The 24,268-nt window shown below is 47.3% G+C and overlaps 1 protein-coding gene across 1 annotated transcript in view; it reads left to right on the top strand.

Moving 5' to 3' along the window:
- LOC147884590 (uncharacterized) overlaps window positions 1–24,268 on the top strand; it is a 125,546-nt gene that overhangs the window by 72,187 nt on the left and 29,091 nt on the right. Inside the window, exon 4 of the mRNA XM_087397095.1 lies at window positions 17,000–17,080. Coding sequence (XP_087253221.1) covers window positions 17,000–17,080 — 81 coding nt within the window. The remainder of the gene's footprint in view (window positions 1–16,999; window positions 17,081–24,268) is intronic.

Raw genomic sequence — 24,268 nt, 5'->3', positions numbered from 1 at the left:
ACATACTCTGGCCACATTTCCTCTGGAAGTCAAACAACCTCAGCCCACTCCTCATCACTCACATAAATTACTACAGTCCAATAATCACCATGGACAGCAGACAATAAAATTTCAACATCGAATTCTTCAAAAGACAGACCACAAATCCTTGGCCCAAACTCCAGTGGTATGATCATTTTCTTTTTTACTGTTCAGTGAAAGCACTTATGGCCAGGACCCAATGGGATTAGAAAAGCATGGGCAGCTTATAGATGGAGCTATATTCCAGCAACCAGAGCATGGATCCTTGAATTGGGAACCGAGACAACCTCCCACAAAAACTGACTAATATGGGACCACACAACCTCAAAAAGAACCCAAGATAGCCAGACCGATTGAGCTGCTGCTCTTCTCCGCTCCTTTGCTGCACCCTCTCCCTCAGCCCCTCCCTCCCTCTCTCCCTTGCCCTCAGCCCCTCCCCCTCCCTCAGCCCCTCCCTCCCTTCTCCTCCTCCCCCTTCAGCCCACCCCCCTTCCCTTCAGCCCGCTCCCTCTCCTCCCCCTCTCAGCCTGCGCCTCCGCCCCCTCCCTGCCTCTCAGCCCGCCCCTTCCTCTCCCTCTCCTCTCCCTCTCAGCCTGCGCCACCCCCTCCCTGCCTCTCCGCCTCTCCCTCTCCTCTTCCTCTCAGCCTGCACCGCCCCCTCCCTTCCTCTCAGCCCGTCCCTCCCTACCCCTCCCTCTTCTTCCTCTCCCTCTCCTCTCCCTCTCAGCTTGCGCCGCCGCCCCCTTCCTCCCTCTCCTCTCCCTCCTCTCCCACTCCTCTCAGCCCGCCCACTCCCTGCCCCTCAGCCCGCCCCCTTCCTGCCTCTCCTTCCTCTCCCTCTCCTCTCCCTAGCCTGCCCCCTCCCTCCCTCTCAGCTTGCCCCCTCCCCTTCAGCCTCTCAGCCTCTCCCCTCTACCCCTCCCCTCCTCGCCCCTTCCCCCGCTCCTTCTCACCTCCTTTCCCTGTTTTCTACCCCTTTATCTCCCGCAGCATTTTTTGGAGCGGAATGAGCCTCCAAATTGTCAGAGTCGGCCTCCTCACCTCGATTGGCGATGGATACTCCGTCAGCCAATCCTACTCCACCTCCACCGGCCGTGAAAACTATTACCTTTTCTAAAGACGAGTTGCAGCAGCTCAAGAAGGATGTAGAGATTGAATGCTCTACCATGTTGCTAGCACGCATCTTCGGGTCTCACCCCTTCAGATCCCAAGCCAGAGACTGGATGCTTGCGGCTCTCCCCCCCAGACCTCACTCCACGATTGTTAGATGTTCGTCTTCTGGGACGAGTTTTTTTCCATGTTGTTTTTAACACTCCAGAGGCTGCGAGCAGTGTGCTCAAAGTTGAGTTTTTACACCTGGGACACAGGAAGATCTTCTTTGAAGCCTTTCATATTGGTTTCGACCCGGTGGAGGCAGATAAGGAAATCTTTTCGCTCTTCATCAGATTTCTCGGGCTTCCCCAGGCTTACCATCGACTTCTTTCTGTTATTGGGGAGCATTTTGGCGCGGTTGCTGAGATCCCACCCCTCCCTGGGTTGCCATTGACTGTAGCAGAGGCAACCAAGGTTGATGGGGTACCTAGAGTTAGGGTCCTTTGTAAGGATCCTAACCTCAAGATGGACCATGTTATGATCCAGCGCCCGGATGGTTCCTTTTTTCGCCAAAGAGTAGAGATTTTAGGCAGACAGGACCAGTGTAGGATATGCAGGACCATTGGATACTTTGCCAGGGATCGCCCCAGGAAGAAGAAAAGGCCCAAGAAGCCCTCTGGTACAGCTACCGCCCCATGGCCTCGACAGGGGGGTGGTACAAGTCCAGCACTTGCTCCTCGGCCTCGACAGAGGGGTGGTACAGGTCTAGCACCTGCTCCTCGACCTTCGCATGGCGGTCCTCCTCAGGATGGTGGTGGTACAGGTCCAGCACCTGCTCCTCGGCCTCGACAAGGAGGTGGTACAGGTCCATCACCTGCTCCTCGACCCCCACCTATCTCAGGGGCATGCGACGCACTCCAGTGGATTCCGGCACGTGTGCAGATTCCTCCTTTAGTTCACGAGGGTACATTAGTGGACTCTGCTTCACCTCGAGCTGTCCCTCCAGTCTCACCTCGCACAGTTCGAGACACTGAAGCTTCGACCTCCTCCCCGGTTGCAGCTTCTTCCCTAGAACCAGCGGTGCCAGACGCTCTTCTTGAGGCGGTAGAGGTCTCCGCGGCTGGGCAGACACAAGATAGAGAGAAGTCCTCACTTCCTCCCTTGGATAGGGGGAAGGGGATGGTTCACACTATTGATCCTCTTCCCTCAGAAGGGATCCTTCGCACTCCGGTGTCTGGCTTGCTTCACAGGAACTCATTTTCAGCCTTGGCAGATGATTAGATTTTCCAGAGGAGTTTGTGCCCGCTACTTTTGGGGAGCCAGTGATTGGGTTTCCTATTGACAGGGCTTCTTCTTCAGATGGCAGGGTTCTTTTCCCTGTTGATTTTCCGCCACTTGGTTCCATTCCTCCCTCCTCGAGCAGGAGGTCTTCCCCTGTTGAGGGGTTTGTTTCCGCCACTAGGTCAGGTAAGGTGTTCCACTCTACATCCTCCCGTTGATGAGGATTATTAGTTGGAACATACAGGGCCTAGGTGGCGTCCCACATTGCCACCGTAGACAGATGATCTGGGATCAACTTCATCCAGGTGTTACTGGGGGTTCCATTGATATCTTATTTATTCAAGAGCACAAACTGGATTCTAGAGATTATGCCAAGTCAGGCAAGTTGCTTTCTGGCCTACTTTTTGGTCGCTTGCCTTGGGCACCAGGGGGGGCACTTCAATTTCAATTTCGCAGTCGGTTCTCCCCTTAGTTGTTGGACACGGAGTCATTATTCCCTCTAGAGCTCAGTGGATTATTCTTTTGATTGGAGGGCATAAGGTTGGTTTCCTTAACCTGTATACCTCCAACATTAGAGGGGAACATGTCCTTATGTGGAAGGATTTGCTCTCTTGGGCCCCCATTACGGATTCATGGGTGATTGGAGGTGACTTTAACATGGTTGAGTTACTGTCAGACAAAAAAGGGGGTAGAGAAGGCGGACTTCACTCTTTGGAGAGAGCAGCTTGGGATGCCTTCCTTTTTCACTTCTGTGGCAAAGATACTTGGTTGGACGATGCCTTTCTTATCCAGCCACAGTGCCTCCTGTTCTCTTGGTCGAACAGGAGGCAGCAGATGCCTATTCATGCACGCATTGACAGATTCTATGTAGATGATTGGGCACTAGACAGAGGTGGATCGGTATGCCTTGCTACTGGGATTTCCACTTCAGACCACTTCCCTGTTGTGCTGGCTATCTCAGAGCCTCACTTGAGAGGCCGGTCTGCCAGCATCAGGATTCCAGATGCCTTTTACACAGAGGAGGACCTTACAGAGGCAGCCCTGCAGATATGGGTTTCTCATGTCTAGGGTGGGCAGCCATATCCATCACATGTAGCTGCTGCCCTTTCTAGTATTAGCGACTTCTACCGCTCAGTTGCTTGTACCAGGAGAGACAAGATATTCTCAGACGTGAGATTGGTGTTCGCCAGCAGTTGGCAGCTTTGCAGAGGGAAGAGCAGAAACGGCCTTCAGATGCTTGGATTCAGGAGCGCCTTGCTGCAGCAAGGGCTCATCAGTAGATATTGCTTGATCAGAGAGTAGAGTATGCCTTTCATGCACGGGAGTCCTTCTGGATTCAGATGGGTGGTAGAGTCAATAAACACTTTTTCTCTACTCTTGGCCCTAGACATAGTAGAGAGAGTGTATCCCAGCTTATTGACTCACATGGGTTTTACAGACAGAGCCTGATGATGTCTTACGCATAGCTTCAGATTTCTATGCCACCCTTCTTATTGCTGATCCTGAGACACATGATAGAGAGGATGCTAGACAGGCTATTTGGTAGAGCATCCTTGTGTTGGTGAATCCGGGTATGCATGTTTTGCTCGATGCACCTTTCACCAACACAGAGTTCAGGACTGCACTTTCAGCCCTTCACAAGGGCAAGTGCCCAGGTTCGGATGGCCTCACCCCGTCTTTTTTCCTTGCATTTTGGGATATGATTGGAGACTACATTACTTCAGCCCTGCTGGCCATTTGGGACTCTTGGCGAGATGCCTGGGTCGCTTACAGAGGGTCTCATCCACCTTATCCCGAAAGGAGGTTGCAGAAATTTAGTGTCCCAGTGGAGGCCTATCACACTTCTGGGGACTTGTTACAAGATTCTGGCCAAGGCAATCAGCCTCCGATTGCAGCCCCTTCTCCCTGATCTTATTCATGACACTCAGATGGGATTTGTGCATGGCAGAAGCATTTTTTATAACATTTTCTCTTTCTGGGAAGCTTCAGAGTGGGCCATGTAGAGTGGCCAGAATCTAGCCATTCTACTTTTGGATTTTGAGAAAGCGTATGACAGAGTAGATTGGGGTTTTTTGGAGGGCACTCTTCTACGCTTTGGCTTTACTGATGCTTGGATCGGAGGTGTTTCCTCTTTGTACAGATCAGCCCATAGCCACGTACTTATTGGTGGGGTAAGGGGTGAGAGATTTCAGATTTCGAGATCAGTCCGTCAGGGATGCCCCCTTGCTCCTTTCCTTTTTTTGTTTGTGGCCAAAGCTATGAGTATCTATGTTAGATCTCAAGCTGACATCTTTGGGCTGAGACTTCCCATTAGAAGGGAAGAGGAGTTACTTGACAATGAGTTGGTAGCTGACACAACAGTTTACTTGGATGCCACTCCACAGACACTCACTTCTTTCAGGACAACATTGGATTTATTTTGCTTGGCGGCGGGGGCACAAATAAATTGGCATAAATCCAATGGCTTTTAGATCAGTGATGAGGACACTCCAGTTTGGGGGCTTGACATAGGATTCACTTGGGTTCAGAGGGGTGTGCCTATCAGGTATTTGGGCTACCAGGTCGGCTTGGATATTTCTTCCACGCAGCAGTTTGCTCCCGTTTTGGAGAGCATCAGGAGGAAGCTTCTTTTTTGGAGCTCAGCCAAGCTGGATCTTGCCTCTAGAGTTGTGGTGGTCAACCAAGTCCTCTTGGCCACGGCCTGGTTTGTTTGTTCATGCTGCTGCCGTTCTAGGGATTGCATCATTCAGCTCAGAAGACCGATCAGAAACTTTCTTTGGAGTGGGCTTGATGGCACAACAGATGCCTTAGCTAGGGTGGCTTGGGAGACCCTCATCCTCCCTACACAGGAAGGGGGTCTCAATATTATTGATCCAGATTTACAGTGCAGAGCTTTACTTTGCAAGATGGTGGTGCGAGGACTTATGCCAGGGCAGGAACCGTGGAAGGACTTTCTTATTAGCAGCATACAGAGGTGCACACCTTCTTCAGGAGGAGACTGGATGAGCAGTGTTAGGTGGATCTTCACCACAGCACACCTCAGATCACCTTCGTCCCCTCTCATGGTTGCCATTCTGAAAGCTTGGGCCAGTTTCAGGAGCACTCTTCGGAGGATTCCTCCTTCCTCTCGTGAAGAGATTGATAGGCAACCCATCATGTGGAATGACAGTATTTTAGATGATCATGGCAGACCACTGGGTGCCTCACTCTACATGCAGTGGTCCAGGTGGGAGAGGGGACCTGCATCATCTATGGGGTCTTGAAAAGCTTTCCGCAGGCTTTCAGAGGAGACCAAATCAAGGTTGATAGGACATCTCAGAGGGAGTGCAGGGAGGATCTTGCAGATTGAGGCAACCCTTCCAGAGGTTTGGGTAGACACATATGATATGCCACTCACTTCCTCCACTTGGGCAGGTACTTTTACGAGAGGCGGTGTTCTGCTTCAGGTTTTGGCCTTTCGCGATGCACAGGAGGATGCTTTAGTTTTTAGTGTCCAGGATGGTGGCAGATTGCTCAGGTCCACAAAGGACATCTTGCTTGAGTGTGCTTTTCATTCTATTAGGATTGTAGGTCTTTTGGTGCAGGGATCAGATTCAGAGTGGTTCCTAGACCCAGACCCCCAGCTACTCTCCACCGGATCTTGGAGGCTCTGGCTCTATGGGGGAGTTCCCATCAGGTATTTGCAGTGGGACCCTGGAGAGTGGGAGTGGATTGACGCAGTGCATCGAGAGAAGAGCATCCCCTTATTTCGTTACAGAGATTTCAGCTCAGTAGTAGAGGTTGGAGACCTTCCAGAGTTCCTCATTGGGAGACATTTGATATCACTGCGGATCTGCAGAGGTGCTTCTGGAGGAGACTCTAGAAATCCCACAGGAATAGAAAGATCACTATCTTCTTTTGGCTCTCTATCCATGGTGGGATTGCAGTGAACCTTTGGAGGTCCAGGTTTGGAGCCGACCCTACTTGCCCTCGCTGCCTCTCTGCTTCGGAGACTATTCAACATTGCTTATGGGATTGCAGACAGGCGAGGATGATTTGGATGGGGGTAGCCAGGATTTTCAGTCACTTTGCCCACTCCCCATTCTTTATGACATGGGGCTCAGTGGCTTGGCTTTCTCTTACAGGGCCTCAGGTATTCTATGAGAGATTTGACTCCTCTCGGCGGGCCATTTCGGTTCGACGTCATCAGACTGAGTCCTGTTTGTTGGATGTGGTACCACACCTTCCTTTTACAGCTGTACATGCCTCTGTGGATACTTCTTGGGAGATTCTAGCGAGCATAGCATCCTAGCATATCTGGAGAGCCAGATGCACAGAGGTTTTGGAGGGTACTCAGGTTCATCCCTCGCACACATTGGCTAGTATCTGGACAGACACTGTACATACTTTGATGGCCGTATGGATGGGTATGCAGGGAGACTCCCGTGCAGCCTCAGCTAGGAGGGCTTCTTTCTTCAGGGAATGGAAGTATTCTCCTTTCTTCTCTGAGACTACTACAGGGTAGAGGTGGCACTTTCAGGCTCAGCCTTGGTTGTTTTCCAACTCACTCTGAGGGGGTTTTTAATTTATCCTCATGATTTCATGATGTATTCCGCTTTGAGCTTGCTCTCGCGGGTTTTTTCTCTTGCTTAATAGAAGTCTCTTTCTTGAAAAAAAAAAAAAAAAAAGAACCCAAAGACTACACAGCTCGAGACAAGTGGACTTCTTCCCTCAACAACTCAGAGAGCAATCAGCTTCAAATCGCTTCCAACCCACAATCCACATGAAGACTATCTTCATGATTCTTCAAGACATCAACCCACAAGCTGGCCACAAACAGCCCGTAACGCATTTGTCACTTACAAGCTCCTAGCTCACGTACAATCGATGACCAACTGCCTTGTCGCCTCTCACAGCTGCTTCTACAGCATCCTAGAGCTCACGGAGCTCACGACCTCCTCCAAGGTCCTCCGTGTAATAGTGACGCCTCCAGCCACATTCCAAAGCTCCAACTTCAAAGCAACTGTCCCCAGCCAGCTAGTCGGATACCACCTTCTGCTCTCTCTGTCGTCAAGCCCAACCACTCCATAGCTCTCTTCAAAAGCTGCAGCCCACTCCCGTTATCACTCGCCTTCCTTAACGTGACGATCACAGCCTCGTATCAAGAACTCCAGTGTCGCGGCTTCTCCCTTGGACTTGGTGCACACACTCTCCTCATCCAAGGTATCCCCCCTCTCACAGTTGATACTTTCATGGTCCATTACTTGGACTCCTCCCTCTTGTCTTTGAGTTCGCGTGTCCATCCTCTGTGTGCCCACGAAACGTTCCAGAATTCTCCTGCAAGCCCAAGGTCCACGTACGTGCTAGCTCTCACAATCCAGAAGCTTATCTTTCCTCATCACGTAGCCAACTTGCATGCATGGCTTGCCTTCTCTCAAAAATAGGCACGTCATCCCATGCTTTTTACTACTCTTCCACCCTTCCTTCAAAATTTATACCAAGGAAATTAAATGCCCAAACCATACACTTTGTGCACACTAATGCACACCACAAGCACTTAGACCTCTTTACCTACTGACTATCCACATATAAATCCAATCCTGACACATGGAAAATTGGAAGACGCCCTCAACAAAAAAAAACTATTGCCCTCATACACATATGACTGGGGACCACCATAAAAGACGTATACCATCCCACACAAACACACCGTCATAGACTGGATACCATGCTCTGGGATGGCTGGTGCACCCACACTATAAAAAACCCGCACCCATTGCACACTATACAGCTCCCTGGTCACTCCAAGCACATCTCATGTACAGCACACCGTATTTACATTTTTCATCACACACCGACAGGGGTTATTGTAGCCCTTGTTAGGCGCAGAGCTGAGATGACACAAGACCATGCCCAAAGGAGCAGCCGACAACACTCTATCGCCGACTTCATGCTTCCGCTGTCTCATCCACCTGGATGACCTGATGAGGATGATGAGGATGATGGTGATGATGATGATGATATTGATGTGTAGTCGATCACTCTGACATGACTATGTAGAACTTAGCACTAGCTTTTTGCATCCTGCATTGGTGTGGATGCTCGTTTAGTAGCTCCACCTTCACAGTTTGTTTGTATTAGGATTCTCATAGCCTCGTAGACCCATAGGTCTCATAGACCCATAGGTCTTCCGAACACTTTAATAAACTTTCTTTTTCTTGTGAGACTTCTTCTCCTTATGCTTTGGCTTTGATGATCCAGAAGAAGAAGACGATGATGAGGATGAAGAGGTAGAGCTAGAAGAAGAAGAGGAAATTTAAGAACTATGATGATGCTTAGCCTTCTTCTTGGAAGGCGTACTCCCTTCCTGACTACCTGCTTTCCTCTTTTTGATGTCCTCCTTTTGAGGTTTCTTGCTCTTCTTGGAAACATCATCTTAAGGAAGAATAGGAACTGCGTGCAGGGATCTCTTTGTGGCTGTCACCTTCTGGGTCGCCCCAAAAGAAGCTCTGTGCTGCCCTTTCTCTGCATGAGGATTTACGAGCCTGCGAAACAATGGATCCCTTCTGGATTCCATGAGCTGTGCTAGTAAATGTCTGTAACTTGCCTCAGTCTTTTGACTCTGCTCTTGCATAGCTTGATCATTCCTGGCACTCTCCTCATGGGAGGGTATGGCATCCTGTTGCGAAGCCATCACTGCAACTTATCTGAGACTTGCAAACTCTCACACACAATGTATGTTGAGATATCGAGCTCCACTCGCGATGTGCCAGGGTGACCGTTGTGCATTTATGTCACCGACTTGTTAGCTACAGATGCGGTTGGTACACCGCCCACGAATAATAGCTGGATGACAGCTATCCTTATCTACACTAGTTCGTGGCTCAGTTAGTATGCCACCTTAGTTAGTTGAGTTTGGTTTGAGACCCACATAGAGGGTTCTTCTATTTCTTTGTACTAGAGTTCTATTTTGCTTTCACAACTAAGAAGAGGAAAACTGTTTTCGGCCTCCACCTTTGTGTGTATTCCCCCATTGTGTATGTGAGAAAGCTGCAAGTGAGACTCCTTCCCTCTCTCCCACTATCTTCACATGGTATCAAAGCCTTGTTCGTGGTAAGGAGCTCAAGAAAGCAAACCAAGTTCGCAGTGTCCTGGTAAGAGGACCAGTGTTGCTTTCCTTTTTCGAGTTTGGGAGCAAATCTCTGCAGGTAGCACAGCCGGAAGTGCAAGAGTGCACTGTCTCAGATTGAGACGCCCTTCGCGGTGTGGCGAGAGGGCATTATATGCTACGGTCATTTCGGGGCCCGTTTTGGAGGCGGAAGTTCTCCGCAGGCACTCAGGAAGAGGCCTTGTTTTTGCTGTGCGACCACTGTTCTGCAGGTCGGTGAAAAGTTGCCGCAGAAATTGCATCCTATGCCTGTACGTAGAGATATTGGGAGTTGCATAATCATCCTTATTGCCTGTTGATGCAAAATCGTTACTAGGAAGTGACTGTGTGGTCAAAAAACCACTTTCGTCAGGTTTGCAGATTTGCCCTTGTGAGGCAGAAGTTGTGTCTTTTGCAGTGACAGAATATTTTGTAGTGTTCTGTAATGGCGTCTGATTCTCTTTCACAGATTGTCACTGAAAAGCTTGACAAGAACAACTTCCAAGCATGGAAGTTTAGAATGACGAATTTCCTTATGGGAAAAGGCTACTGGGAGTTCATTACAGGAAATGAAGAAGAACCAGTTTCTCCTAATGTTCCCAATCAGCAGGAAATGCAGGCATTTAAAGGATGGCATGAGAGAGCCAGAAAAGTTATGTACTGGCTGTCTATCAGTATTTCAGATTCAATGATTGTGCATATTCAGGATGCAAGTACGCCAAAGGTGGCATGAGATACTTTGGCTAAAATGTACAGCACAAATACGCAGGCCAGGAAAATGCAGCTCAAGCAGGAGCTGCACAATGTGCAGAGAGAAAATATGAGCATCAATGACTACCACATGAAGGTGAAGAAAATTGCGGATGCACTTGCTTCCATTGGGTCGCCAGTGGATGATGACGATTTAGTTTCTGTGACCTTGAATGGTCTAGGAAAGGATTATGCACAGTTCCGGACATCCATAGCCGTCCGTGAAAAATTTCCTGATTTTGAGGAGTTGATTGCTCTTCTAATTTCTGAAGAGCAAAGAAATGGTGGTGCATCTTCTTCAGGAGAAACTTCAAAAGAAACTGTCTTCTACTCAAATGCTGGAAGGGGTAGAGGCAGAGGTAGAGGAGGCCGATCTGGAGGCCGTGGTAGAAATCAGAATATGCAGCAAACTCAAGAAAACCAGTCCTATGCAGGAGGACGTGGTAACTCTAGAGGCAAGGGGAGCCAAAGAGGTCGTGGTGGATGGCAGAGAGGCCAAAATGCAAACAGCAATGTTGAATGCTACTATTGTGGTAAAATGGGGCATATGGCTAAAGACTGCTACAAAAAGCAGAATGACATTATGAATGGAAATTGCAGCAAGGCACTTATGCATCCTCTAGTAGATAGGGTGATGACAGAAATGAGCATTTGTTTATGGTACAGCATATGACAAATTCTGTGACAAGTGCAGAAGAAAGCAATGATGTGTGGTATGTTGACTCAGGTGCATCAAACCACATGACAGGTCATGCTGAATGGATGCAGGATGCAAGGAAAATGAAAAAACCAGGATTTGTGGAGACTGGTGATGATACTGCACATCCTATTGTGCAGATTGGCAAAATTCCTTTGTCTATGCAGGATGGGAAAAAGAAATACTTGTCTGATGTATTTCATGTCCCGAACATCACCAAGAACCTGGTTTCTGTTGGTCAAATGGTTGAGCAGGGCTTGCAGGTCAGATTCAATCCTCATGGATGCTTTGTTGAGGATATGAAAAATAATGGTCGCTTGATAGCAAAAGGAAAGAAGAAAGGCAAGATGTTTACGCTGGATGCGGACATGCATGAATTGAGTGCAGCAATGTTTGCACATGGGACCGGTGTAGTTGTAGATTTTGATATCTGGCATAAACGCATTGGTCATGTTAATGTACAGCGACTTAAATCAATGCACGCCTAAAATATTGTTGCAGGATTGCCTAAATTCAAGGTTGCAGAAATGCATAAGGTGTGTGAAGCCTGTCAATTTGGAAAACAAGCAAGGAAACCATTTCCTAAGCATGTTCAAGAGAGTAAAAAGCCATTGGAATTAATCCACTCTGATGTGTGGACTACTAAAGCTGCATCTATTGGAGGCTGTCACTATTTTGTCACATTTATTGACGACTTCAGCAGAAACCTTTGGGTGTATTTTATGAAAAAGAAAAGTGAAGTGTTTGGGCACTTCAAAGCTTTTAAAGCTATGGTTGAAAAAGAAACAGGCCTGCAAATAAAATGCGTAAGGTCAGATGGAGGGGGAGAGTACCTCTCAAATGAGTTTGCAAGGTTCCTGCAGGAGCATGGCATAAAGCAGCAATATTCATGCAGTCATACCCCACAGCAAAATGGAATTGCAGAAAGGAAAAACAGGCATATTGGAGAGGTATCTCGGGCCATGCTAAATGAAAAAGATCTACCAGATTATTATTAGGCTGAAGCAGTTGCTACAGCAGTTTATATAATGAACAGGACTCCCACTGCAACAATACATGGCATGACGCCAGAGAAGATGTATACTGGTAGGAAACCAGACATTTCTCATTTGAAAATTTTTTGTTGCATTGCCTATGTTCATGTGCCAAATGAGTTGAGATCCAAGTTGGATCCAAAGGCTGAGAAATGCGTCTTTATTGGTTATTCTCTGCAGCAGAAAGGGTATAGATGCTATAACCCTTCTACACGTAAGTTCACAATGAGCAGAGATGTTGTTTTTGATGAGATGAGCAGCTGGTATAAACCAGTAAATGTGATGATTGATGTAGATGCACAAAATGGTAATGCTGCACAAAATTCACAGCAGCAATCACAAAATATCAGTGGACCTGCAGTGTTCTCTAGCAGTGGTTCACATACTTCGCCATGGACAGGTAGATTGAGATCAGGAGAATCCCCTCAAAGCAATGCAGATAGTGGTATGCAGGTATCACGAAAAGGAAAAGAGAAGGTAGATCAGCCCATGTTTGATGTGAATGCAGGTCACTCTTATATGTGAATGGTGAATCCAGTGGCTCAGAGCAGAGCATTGATGATGAGTTGGGTATTCCTTCTGTTGTTACACCTGGAGTAAGGAAGACCAGGGATGTTTTGAGAGCACCTGGAAGTGAGTCTATTTTGCGCAGGTCTACCAGGGTTAGGTATCCTGTGGATAGGCTGAAATATGATGGATTTACAGCCATTCACTATGCCTATATGGTCAAAGTGATACAGGAACCAGAACCCACTTCTTTTGAGCAAGCCATGGGAAATGAAAAATGGGAGAAAGCCATGGATGAAGAAATGGATGCCTTGGATGCAAATGCTACATGGGAATTGGTGCTTGCCTTTGCCTAAAGACAAGAATGCAATTGGCTGTAAGTGGGTTTATAAGATCAAGCACAATGCAGATGGTTCTGTGAATAGATACAAGGCAAGATTAGTTGTCAAGGGGTATGCACAGACATATGGCATTGATTATGAGGAAACTTTCAGCCCGGTTGCAAGGATGGCAACCGTAAGAGCAGCCATTGCTATGGCTGCATCAAAGGGATGGTCTTTACATCAGATGGATGTAAAGAATGCCTTCTTGCATGGTGATTTGCAAGAAGAGGTCTTTATGGAGCAGCCAGCAGGTTATGTTCATGCTATTCATCCTGAGTTTGTTTGCAGGTTGAAGAAAGCCTTGTATGGCTTGAAGCAAGCACCTAGAGCATGGTCTGACAAGATAGGACAGTATCTTGTCACTATTGGCTTTCAGATTTCTAAGGCAGATTTCTCACTCTATGCAAGAAAAACAGAGAAAGGGATAATGCTACTTGTCATTTATGTTGATGATTTGATCATCACAGGTGATAGTGATGAAGATATCCTTCATGTGAAAATGCTATTGAGGCGGAAGTTTGAGATGAAGGATTTGGGAGAGCTGCGTTATTTCTTGGGCATTGAGGTGATTAGATCACCAAGTGGGATACAGCTCTTGCAGAGGTAGTATGGACTGGACATGTTGTCCAAATATGAGATGACAGGCTGTAAGCCTATTTCAGTTCCTTTGGAGCAGAATGTGAAGCTGAGCGCAGATGCAGGTGAGCTTGTGGAAGACCCTACTATGTACAGACGCATAGCAGGAAGTTTGATTTACATGACTATTACCAGGCCAGATTTGAGCTATGCTGTTGGGTTGGTAAGTCAGTTTATGCAGGCTCCAAGGAAACCGCATTTGAATGCGGCTAGACGCATACTCAGGTATGTGAAGTTCACATTGCAGTATGGACTATTTTATGAGGCTGGGGTTCAGATACAGTTGCATGGATACACTGATGCTGATTGGGTTGGTAGTATTTCTGATAGACGATCTACCAGTGGATATGTGTTCTCTTTTGGGAGTGCTGCAGTCACTTGGAGCAGCAAGAAACAGCCTACAGTTGCCTTGTCGAGCACAGAGGCTGAGTACAAGGGTGCAGCAATGGCTGCATGTGAGGTAGCTTGGTTGCATAAGCTACTCTATGATATGCATCAGTCTACAGATGGGCCAGTTGTCATTTATTGTGACAACATGAGCAGTATACACTTGGCAAATAACCTAGTCTATCATGCTAGAACAAAGCACATTGAGGTGCATTATCACTATGTGCGGGAGAAGGTTTTACTAGGTCTTATTGATCTAGTTTATGTCAGCACAGAGGATCAGGTAGCTGACATATTCACGAAGGCATTGGGCGCAGAGAAGCTGCGCAAGTTCAGAGACCTGCTTGGTGTGCAGGAATTGGGATTGAGCTCGAGGGGGAGTGTTGAGATATCGAGCTCCACTCGCGATGTGCCAGGGTGACCGTTGTGCATTTATGTCACCGACTTGTTAGCTACAGATGCGGTTGGTACACCGCCCACGAATAATAGCTGGATGACAACTATCCTTATCTACACTAGTTCGTGGCTCAGTTAGTATGTCACCTTAGTTAGTTGAGTTTGGTTTGAGACCCACATATAGGGTTCTTCTATTTCTTTGTACTAGAGTTCTTTTTGGCTTTCACAACTAAAGAAGATGAAAACTGTTTTCAGCCTCCACCTTTGTGTGTATTCCCCCATTGTGTATGTGAGAAAGCTGCAAGTGAGACTCCTTCCCTCTCTCCCACTATCTTCACAATGTATGCAACTGATGCACTCAGCCTTTTCTTTCAAGGAGAAAATACCTCAACAAAAGGTGTATTGCATTCACAACTTGTGCCAGTAACAGGCTGTCAACTCAAAGCATACACCAAAAGTATAAACCCCTTTTCTGGCTGCTGCAAAAAGCACTAAAAATGCATCTGTTTTTCCCTTTTTGTCTGTTCAAAGGCATGCATTTCTTTACTTGTGCAAATCTCTGGTTTTTTATGTATTCTGTTGATTTTTGACAGGTAGGTAGGAAACTGGTGGCCAAAACTGTCTCTGATTTATTTTTTTTCACAGTAACTGGATGAGTAACTGTCTAGTTACACTAACCAAAACCAACTGGCTCTGGTCTGGTTAGTCTATGACCGAGCCTCTAACCAGAGAAACTAACTGTTAGCTAGCTGGTTACACTAACCAGACTGATCTGGTTGAACCAAACTACCTGGACATCTAACCTGGTCACTAACTATGGTCAAGTTACCTAACCCAACATGGGTTTGCCACATCAGCAGACATGTGTTAACTTGACACGTCATCACTGCCACGTGGGCTTTCAGGCTGCCACATCAGTTAGGTGCTGCATGTAAGCACCACGTCATCACGCTCACGGCCTACGGCTGCGTGAAGGTTTCGCCTCACGTATCGCTCACGCACGGCTCTTCACCGGACCCCATCTCGCAGGTAGAGCACCACGTCATGCAGGTACAGCCGCAACCATTACGATTTCCTTCACGGAATCAACACCCCGGCCTAACACGTCATAATTTGCTGCGAGACCTTGTTCGTGTACAAGAATTTGTGTGTCAAACAACAGAGGCTTAACGGAAATTCAAACGTAGCTTTGTGTCACCAAAAATCCATACGTACGCGATTATGGCCATACAATCCACATGCATCGTTTTGCAAGCTTCTCTAAGTTTGTCGCCCGATCGTGGTCTTCAGAGGTTTCCGTCAATCCTGGTTACAATGACCTTTCCAGGCAACTAGTTATTGCTCAGCCCAACACCCCTAAATTCGCTGTTCACGACTTAAGGCTGAATCCATATTTGGGAATTAGTCCTGTAGGCACAACTAGAGGCCTATGAAGCCTTGCGTAGGTCTTTCAGGCGTTAGAAGAGAACATCGACCAGCATCATCAAAGCAGCACTAATGATCATCATACGTCTCCATGACCAATACTAACAGCAGCAGTACGCTTGATGCCAACATCGATCAAATCATGCTTCTTATCCAAGCATCGTTTATCATCTCAAGAGGCATCTCCTGCATTTGGATCATCATGCTCTAAGAAGAGCATTGAAATTGCGCTTTGATACCAATGAAACTCCAAAACAGCGTCGATTTCTTTCTCTTTGGCTGGCTGTGCAGTCTAGTGCTGAGAAATCACACTCTCGTCCCCCCCCCCCCCCCCCCCCCCTCTCTCTCTCTCTCACACACTAGGGCCTAGGACAATATGAAAACAGAGTACAGATTATAGCTGCTTGCTGAAAACAGAGTACAGATCATCATTACAAGAGAGCTCTCAGCTCATTTCTTTTGGCAACATGCCAAGTGTCCAAACTCTAGACTAACTCCTATAACATGCCTCAAAGGGCTAATTCGGGGATCTTCGAAGCACTTGGTCACGCGAACAAATGCTGGTCGCTTGCTAGGCTCCTTATGGCTTGGGCATTCAACCCCTCTTATTACCTACAACAATTAATTAAAGAGCACATAGCCATGGCACCCATTAATCGTTAGCGCTTTTGTATGCAAATCAATTCTAGACTAATCCTAGTCTCTGTGAGTGTCCCCACCAAGCAAACATGTGCACAAAACATAACGAGCTTTGTGGTTGACCGAAGCCAACCCTTTTCTAGCTGTAATTGATGACTTTGACCAAGGGTCAAGGTGCCTTAATCAATGCCAAAACTCTCCAATCGAAGTCGTTAATGGTCTAGGTTGACCGAAATCAACTTGCTTTGGCCGAAGCCAAGTCTTGTTGACCAAAGTCAACTCCTTCTGACCAGAGTTAGAGGTTCTTTGGTTAACCGCAGTTAACCCTTTTGGTTTACGCCAAGTCTGTCTAGCCGGGGTTAGGCTTACTTAACCGAGGTTAAGTATCTTTGACCGAAGTCAATACTTTGATCAATTAAATATAACTTTTGAACATAATTAAATAAATGACATACTCGTTAATTATGATCAAATAAATTGTCAAAGCCTTTATTTTATGTTTGGAAAATCAAACTATCTGTTGGAAAAGTTAATTGATGTGTATGGGCAAGAAGGTAATTTCAAATTTGCAGTTTTCTCATGATGCATTTAATTGACTATTTGGCAAAAATTTATCTTTTGGCAGAAGCAACGAAGTCTTGATCATAGAATGGAGCAAGAGCAGCACTCTGCTAAAAAATTGCAACAGTTGCATGCAGTTCAGCAGGTATAATGTCCTCCTAATGAAGAGTCCTTTGGTACTTTTTTTTTTTTGGGCAAAAAAGAGACTTCTATTAAGTATTAAAGAAAACTATTAGAGCAAGCTCCATACGGGAATACGAGATACACCATGCAATGCATGAAGAGCTCAAGAGCCAAAAAGAAAGGATTGGGGCTGATAGTGCCATCTCAATCCGGTAGCAACCTCCGAGAAAAAGGGAGAACCCCTCCAAACTCGAAGAAATACAGTCCTCCTAGAAGAGGCTGCCCGTGAAGGGCCCTGCATGCTAGCCCATATGGCTATCAAAGTGTGAACCGTGTCACTCCAAATACCCGTGAACACCTCTGATGGGTGTATCTGGGTGTCATCCAAGGCCTCTGTGCATCTGGCTCTCCAAATGTGCCAAGAGGAAATGCTAGCCAAAATCTCCCAAGAGGTGTCCACTGAAACATGTGAAGCTCTGAAAGGAATATGTGGTACATCCTGCAGAGAGCAGGGCTCTATCACCTGTCGGATGATCGAGAGTGCCCAAGAAGAAGGCTCACCCTCATAAAACACCTGGGGCCCAGCAAGGGATAACCATGCGACCGAGCCCCAAGTCATGAAGAGAGGGGAAGTATGAAAAATGCTGAGTATCCGAGCAACTCCTTTCCAAACAATTCTCGCTTGATTGCAGTCCCAAAGGCAATGTCGCACTGACTCCTCTATAGAATGACAGCGAGGGCAAGTGGGATCTGCCCCAAATCATAATCTCCACAGGTTCACTGCAATCCCTTCATGAATAGAAAGCCAAAAGAAAAGAGTGATCTTTCTATTTCTGAAGGATTTCCAGAGCCTCCTCCAGAAATTCCTACGCAAATTTGCAGTGATGAAGAAGCTATCCCAATGGGGGGCTCTAGAGGGAATCCAACCTCTACTACTAAGCTGAAATCTTCTGGCATTACCAACCATGAAACGAAAGAAGGGAATCCCCCTCTCTCAGTGCCCATGATCTATCCACTCCCACTCTCCTGGGTCCCACTGCAAGCACCTGATAGGTGCACCTCCATATAACCACAACCTCCAGGATCCCAGGGCCAACAAGAGCAGAGGGTCAGGGTTAGGGTCAGGGTCTAAGTACCACTGCAAGCCCGCTCCATGGTCCACAAAACCAGCGATCCTGACAGGCTGAAAGGCAACCTCTAGAAGAATATCATTCGTGGATCTAGAGAGTATACCTCCATCCCCAACGTCAAAGACCAGAGCATCTTCCTCGAGACCTCGAAGAGCGATCACCTGTAGAGGAACTGCTGTCCTTGAAAAAGCTCCCATCCAAGTGGTGGAAGTAATAGGTATCTCAACTGTCCAATCCACCGGGATGGCTGCATCTATCTGCTGAATCCTGCGTGCTACCCCTCTGAGGTGACTCACGGACTGTAGCCTCTGATCCTCAGGTAGCCTGATAAAAGCCTTCCAAGTGCCCACTGTGTAGGCAGGGCCTCTCTCCCATCCAGACCACTGCATATAATGCCTTTGGTACATTTTCAATGATCAAATCTCTGGAATCAATTGTATACCAAGGAGATGCTTGCTCGGGAAAATATTATCCTCTGGTAAAGCTTTGGTGAATGTGCCTATTGGATTGTTCTTTTGATAGAATAATAGAGCATTAGGTACTGCTGATTTCCCACCTTTTCATAGATGAAGTGATAAATTTTGTCAATGTGCTTAGTCTTGGAATTATTGTAGGATTCTCGGCCAAAAGTAATGCATGATTGATTGTCACAACCAAGAGGGACTGCACCCTCTTGTGCTATGCCAAGATCACCAAGTAACCTTTGAAGCCGAATTGCTTCACATACTACTGCATTCGCTGCCATGTACTCAGCTTCAGTGGAAAAAGGAGCAATACAGTTTTCCTTCTTGCTCACCCATGAAGTAATGCTTGTGCTAAGTGAATGAGTACATATAGCTTGTATGGATTCGATGTTTGCTACTTGTCGATCACTCATTTGCAGCTGTAGAGTTCCATAAAAAATCCCAAAATGGATAGCACCTTTGATGCAACAAAGGATTCTTTCACCTGCCCACCAATGGCTGGCCTTAGGATGTGTTGTGTTAATGATCATGAGGTAAATCAAGGTGCCCATTAACTTCCTATACAAAGTGAAATCACGTCTGGCTCATCAACATCAACATCCAATTTTGTTTTTCAATGAAAAGACTTGAATTTAGTATAAAATAGACCCCAAGAGCAAAGCTGATGGTAGAAATACACCATGCAAGGCATGAGAAACAAAGCGCCCTAAAAGGGTAAATAGGGTGCTCATTAGGCACAAATAGAAAAGCACCAAGGTTGAGGCTGAAAGTGCCACCTCAACCCTACGGTGCACTTTGAAAAGAACGGGGAGCCACTACTCCCTAAGGAAAACAGTCCTCTTGGCAACCCAGGAAGGCCCTTGCATGCTCACCCAAATGACCATCAAATTGTGTATAATATTTGTCCAAATAATAGCCAATATGGTGTAAAGAGTGGATTTGGGAGCCATCGAAAGCCTCTGCACATTTAGGTCTCCAAATATGCCACACTAAAATACTCGCTAGAATCTCCCAAAAAGTATTCTCCGAAGCATGTGCAGATTTGAAAGGAGAGCGGGGAACATCATCTATGTAGGAACAAGAATAGAGAAGAGTTGTGAACACAAGAGAACAAGAAGTCAACACAAGTGAACTCCAACTGAAATGTTCAAATGAAACAATACAAGTACTTATAATATATAGTACTCAAGTACTGGTCAACCATATAGTTGACTTATGGCCTATAACACCATATCATTGTAGATATCTCTACAAATCCCCCCTCAATGATATGGCTGAGATACTCTAGAGTCTAGTCTAGTAGTACCTAAAGTACCATGGTTGCACAAATTCATCCACATTTGGATATAGCAACCTATGGGCACGTACTACCACGACTGCACCTCCCTAGCACCCTGTACCACGCACTCCAGGACCACCAAGAGCAACAGGGCGCCCTGCTTTGCGCACCCCAGGACCACCAGGCCAGCAGGGTGCCCAATGCCCGCAGCACAACCAGTACCACGATGGAGAGCTATCAGAGCGGCTCCCTTACCTCAGGAGGAGACTTTTGATCCTGTTCAGACAGACGCCTTCCAGACTCCAGAGGTGGATGTTGCTGCAGCCCCAGACACTATAGTTCCACATCAGGAGGGGCCTTTAGATCCATCGGCCCCAGTCACTTTGGTCTCTGACCCCTTGGTTTCTAACCACGAGGGGACTACAGGTACTTCTTCCCCGCAGACTGTTCCTGCCACAGTCAGGACAACCCAGAAAGTGCAGGCGCAGATGAGGGCTCCCGATTCCTCTTCACCCCAGCCATAGGCCTCCTCAACCCCCAGCTCTAGTTCTGCTGATAGAGGCCTGGCAGGCCCTTCTCCTCCATTTTCCACGAGTGCAGGTCTTCTTCGCACTCCTCGGCCAGACTTGCTTATCAGGAATTCTTTTTCGGCACTGGCAGAATCGGCGACTTTCATGGATGATGAGGAGTTTGTGCCCTCCACCTTAGGGGTCCCGATCATTGGGATTCCTTCTGACAGGGCCTCCCTTTTAGTAGGTGTGGGGATCCTTTCACCTGTTGAGTTTCCTGCCCTCAGCAGGAGTGTTTCGGCCCAGGGGAAGCTCGTCTCCTCTACTAGGTCAGGTAAGCCTTTCCATCCAGCATCCTCCTGTCGATGAGGATAGTCAACTGGAACATATAGGACCTAGGCGGAGTTCCACACCATCGCCGCAGGCAGCTGATCCGGAACCAGCTTCATCCAGGCGTCACTGGAGGTGCTATTGATATCCTTTTTATCCAGGAACACAAGCTAGATGCCAGTGATTGCTCTAAGTCTAACAAACTGCTTTCAGGACATACCTTCTGGTCGCCTGCTATGGGCACAAGGGGAGGTACTTGCATTTCGGTCTCTCTTTCTATTCTCCCCTTGGTTGCTGGTCATGGTATTATCTCCCCTTCTAGAGCTCAATGGATCATTATTTTGATTGGAGGGCGTAAGATTGGTCTTCTCAATCTTTATGCTCCCAACAACAGAGGGGAGCGGATCTCCTTTTGGAAGGAGTTACTCTCTTGGGCCCCCATTGCAGATTCTTGGATCATTGGTGGCGACTTCAACATGGTTGAGTTGCCTTCAGACAAAAAGGGAGGCAGACAGGATGGAATTCATTCTTTGGAGAGGACAGCCTAGGATGCCTTTCTCTTTCAGTTCAGTGGCAGAGACACTTGGTTGGATGATGCCTTTCATATTATGCCACAGTCACTCCTGTACTCTTGGTCGAACAGGAGAATACACATGCCCATTCATGCACGGATTGACAGATTTTATGTACACGATTGGGCACTTGACAGAGGAGGATCTGTATGCATTTCCACTGGGGTTTCCACCTCAGATCATTTTCCAGTGGTGTTGCAGATTCTTGAGCCTCATCGGAGAGGACGCTCTGCCAGTGTCAGGATTCTGGATGCTTTTTATGCAGAGGATAGCCTCATGGAGGATATTTTACAGATTTGGGTTTCTCACATACAGGGTGGAGCTGTCCATCCATCTCAGGTAGCTACAGCCTTATCCGGAATTAGTGACTATTATCATTCAGTCACTGATTCTAGGAGACGTGAGGTTCTCAGATGTGAGATTGGTATACGTTAGTAGTTAGCGTCCCTTCAGAGGGAAGAGCAGAAGAGGCCCATAGATGCTTGGATTCAGGAGCGCCTTGCTGCAGCAAGGGCTCATTTGCAGAGGTTGTTGGATTAAAGAGCAGAGTATGCCTTTCATGCACGGGAATCCTTTTGGATTCAGATGGGTGGCAGGGTCAACAAACACTTTTTCTCTACTCATGGGCCCAGACATAGTAGAGAGAGTGTTTCACAGCTTGTTGACTTAGACGGGGTGTTACAGTCAGATGTCATGCGTGTAGCTTCAGATTTTCTTGCATCCCTTCTTACTGCAGATCCAGGCACACAGGCCATTGATGATGCCAGAGAGGTTATTTGGTAGTGTATCCCTGTAGTGGTGAAGGATGAGATGTATGTTTCTCTGGATGCACCTTTCACCAACGCAGAATTCAAGACTGCATTACTTGCCCTTCACAAGGGCAAGTGCCCAGGTTCAGATGGACTTACCCCCTCCTTTTTTATTACTTTTTGGGAGCAGATTGGTGATCACATTACATCAACCCTGCAGGGCGTGTGGGACTCTGGTGAGATGCTGGACTCACTCACAGATGGTCTCATTCATCTCATCCCAAAGGGGGGTAATAGGAATCTTGTGTCTCAATGGAGACCCATCACTCTTTTGGGCACTTTTTACAAGATTCTGGCGAAAGCCATCAGTCTACGGCTACAGGTTTTTCTTCCATATTTGATTCATGACACGCAGACAGGGTTTGTGCATGGCAGAAGTGTTTTTGATAATATTTTCTCATTTTGGGAGGCCTCAGAATGGGCCATGCAGAGCCGCCAGAGATTGGCCATTCTACTCTTAGACTTTGAGAAAGCTTACGACAGAGTAGACTGGGATTTCTTAGAGGGTACTCTATCTCGCTTTGGTTTTTCATATGCATGGATTAGAGGAGTATCCTCTCTCTACAGATCAGCCCATAGCCAGTTGCTCATTGGGGGGGTAAGAGGGGACAGGTTTCAGATTTCCAGATCCGTCCGCCGCCAGGGATGTCCTCTTGCCCCGTTTCTTTTTCTATTTGTGGCGGAAGCTATGAGTATCTACATTAGATCTCAAGTTGATATTTATGGGCTGAGGCTTCCTATCCGCCGGGAAGAAGAGCTCCTAGATAGTGAGTTGGCAGATGACACGGCTGTTTTTTTGGATGCCTCCCCCAGGACACTCACTTCCTTTCGGACAGAGCCTTGGATTTGTTTTGCACGGCTGCAGGTGCACACATTAATTGGCATAAATCCAGTGGTTTTTGGATTTGCGAGGATGACATCCCGGATTGGGGTAATGATATTGGCTTCACTTGGGTACAGAGGGGCTTCTCCGTCAGATATTTGGGCTGCCAGGTTGGGGTGGGCATCTCTCCCTCACAACAGTTTGCTCCGGTGTTGGAAAGCATCAGAAGAAAGCTCCTTTTCTGGAGCTTAGCCAAACTTGACTTGGCCTCCAGGGTGGTGGTGGTTAACCAGGTTCTTCTAACCATAGCATGGTTTGTATGCTCTTGTTGGTGCCACTCTAGGGATTGTATCACTCAGATTAAGAGACATGTACGAAACTTTTTATGGAGTGGTCTAGATGGCACAACTGATGTTACAGCCAGGGTGGCTTGGGAGACCTTGATTCTTCCTACAAGAGAAGGGGGTTTGAATATCATCGACCCAGATCTACAGTGCAGAGCTTTACTCTACAAGTTCGTTGTGAGAGGGCTTATGCCAGGACAAGAGCCTTGGAAGGATTTTTTTATCAGATGCATATAGTATCGCACGCCCACTTCAGGAGAGGATTGGACACACGGTACTAGATGGGTTTTCACCACAGCCCACTTCAGGTCTCCCTCTTCCCCTCTTATGGTTGCTATCCTGAAAGCATGGACGAGCTTCAGGAGTACTCTTCGTAGGATTCCCCCATCCACCCGTGAAGAGATTGAAAGGTAGCCTATCATGTGGAATGACAGGATTTTGGATGAGCTTGGCAGACCACTTGGAGCTTCTCCTTACATGCAGTGGCCAAGATGGGAGAGGGGCCCTGCGTCTACAGTGGAAGCATGGAAAGCCTTCAGGAAGCTTCCTGCAGACCAACAGGCCCAGATGGTTCTTAATCTCAGAGGGAGTGCAGGGAGAGTCCAAGTGATTGATGCAGCCTTGCCCTTGGATTGGGTGGACACAGATGACATGCCTATTACTTGCTCCACCTAGATGGGGGCATTTTCCAGATTGGGAATTCCTTTACAGGTGATTGCTTTTCCTGACCCACATGAGGATGCCTTAGTATTTGATGTTTCTTCGGGGGGCAGGCTGTCCAGATCCACAGACGATATCTTGTTGGAGGTACCGTTTCAGCCAGTCAGGATAGTGGGCTTCATGGAGCATGGCTCTCTTTCACAGTGGTACTTGGATCCTAACCCGCTTCTCCTCGCCCTTGGCTCATGGAGGCTGTGGCTATATGGAGGTATCCCAATTAAGTTTTTGCA

The sequence above is a fragment of the Dipteris shenzhenensis genome, chromosome 26, assembly GCF_047967505.1.
Source record: "Dipteris shenzhenensis isolate YYH24624 ecotype China chromosome 26, Dip_SZ_1.0, whole genome shotgun sequence".
Lineage (NCBI taxonomy): Eukaryota > Viridiplantae > Streptophyta > Polypodiopsida > Gleicheniales > Dipteridaceae > Dipteris > Dipteris shenzhenensis.
This window is presented reverse-complemented; position numbering and strand designations above follow the sequence as displayed.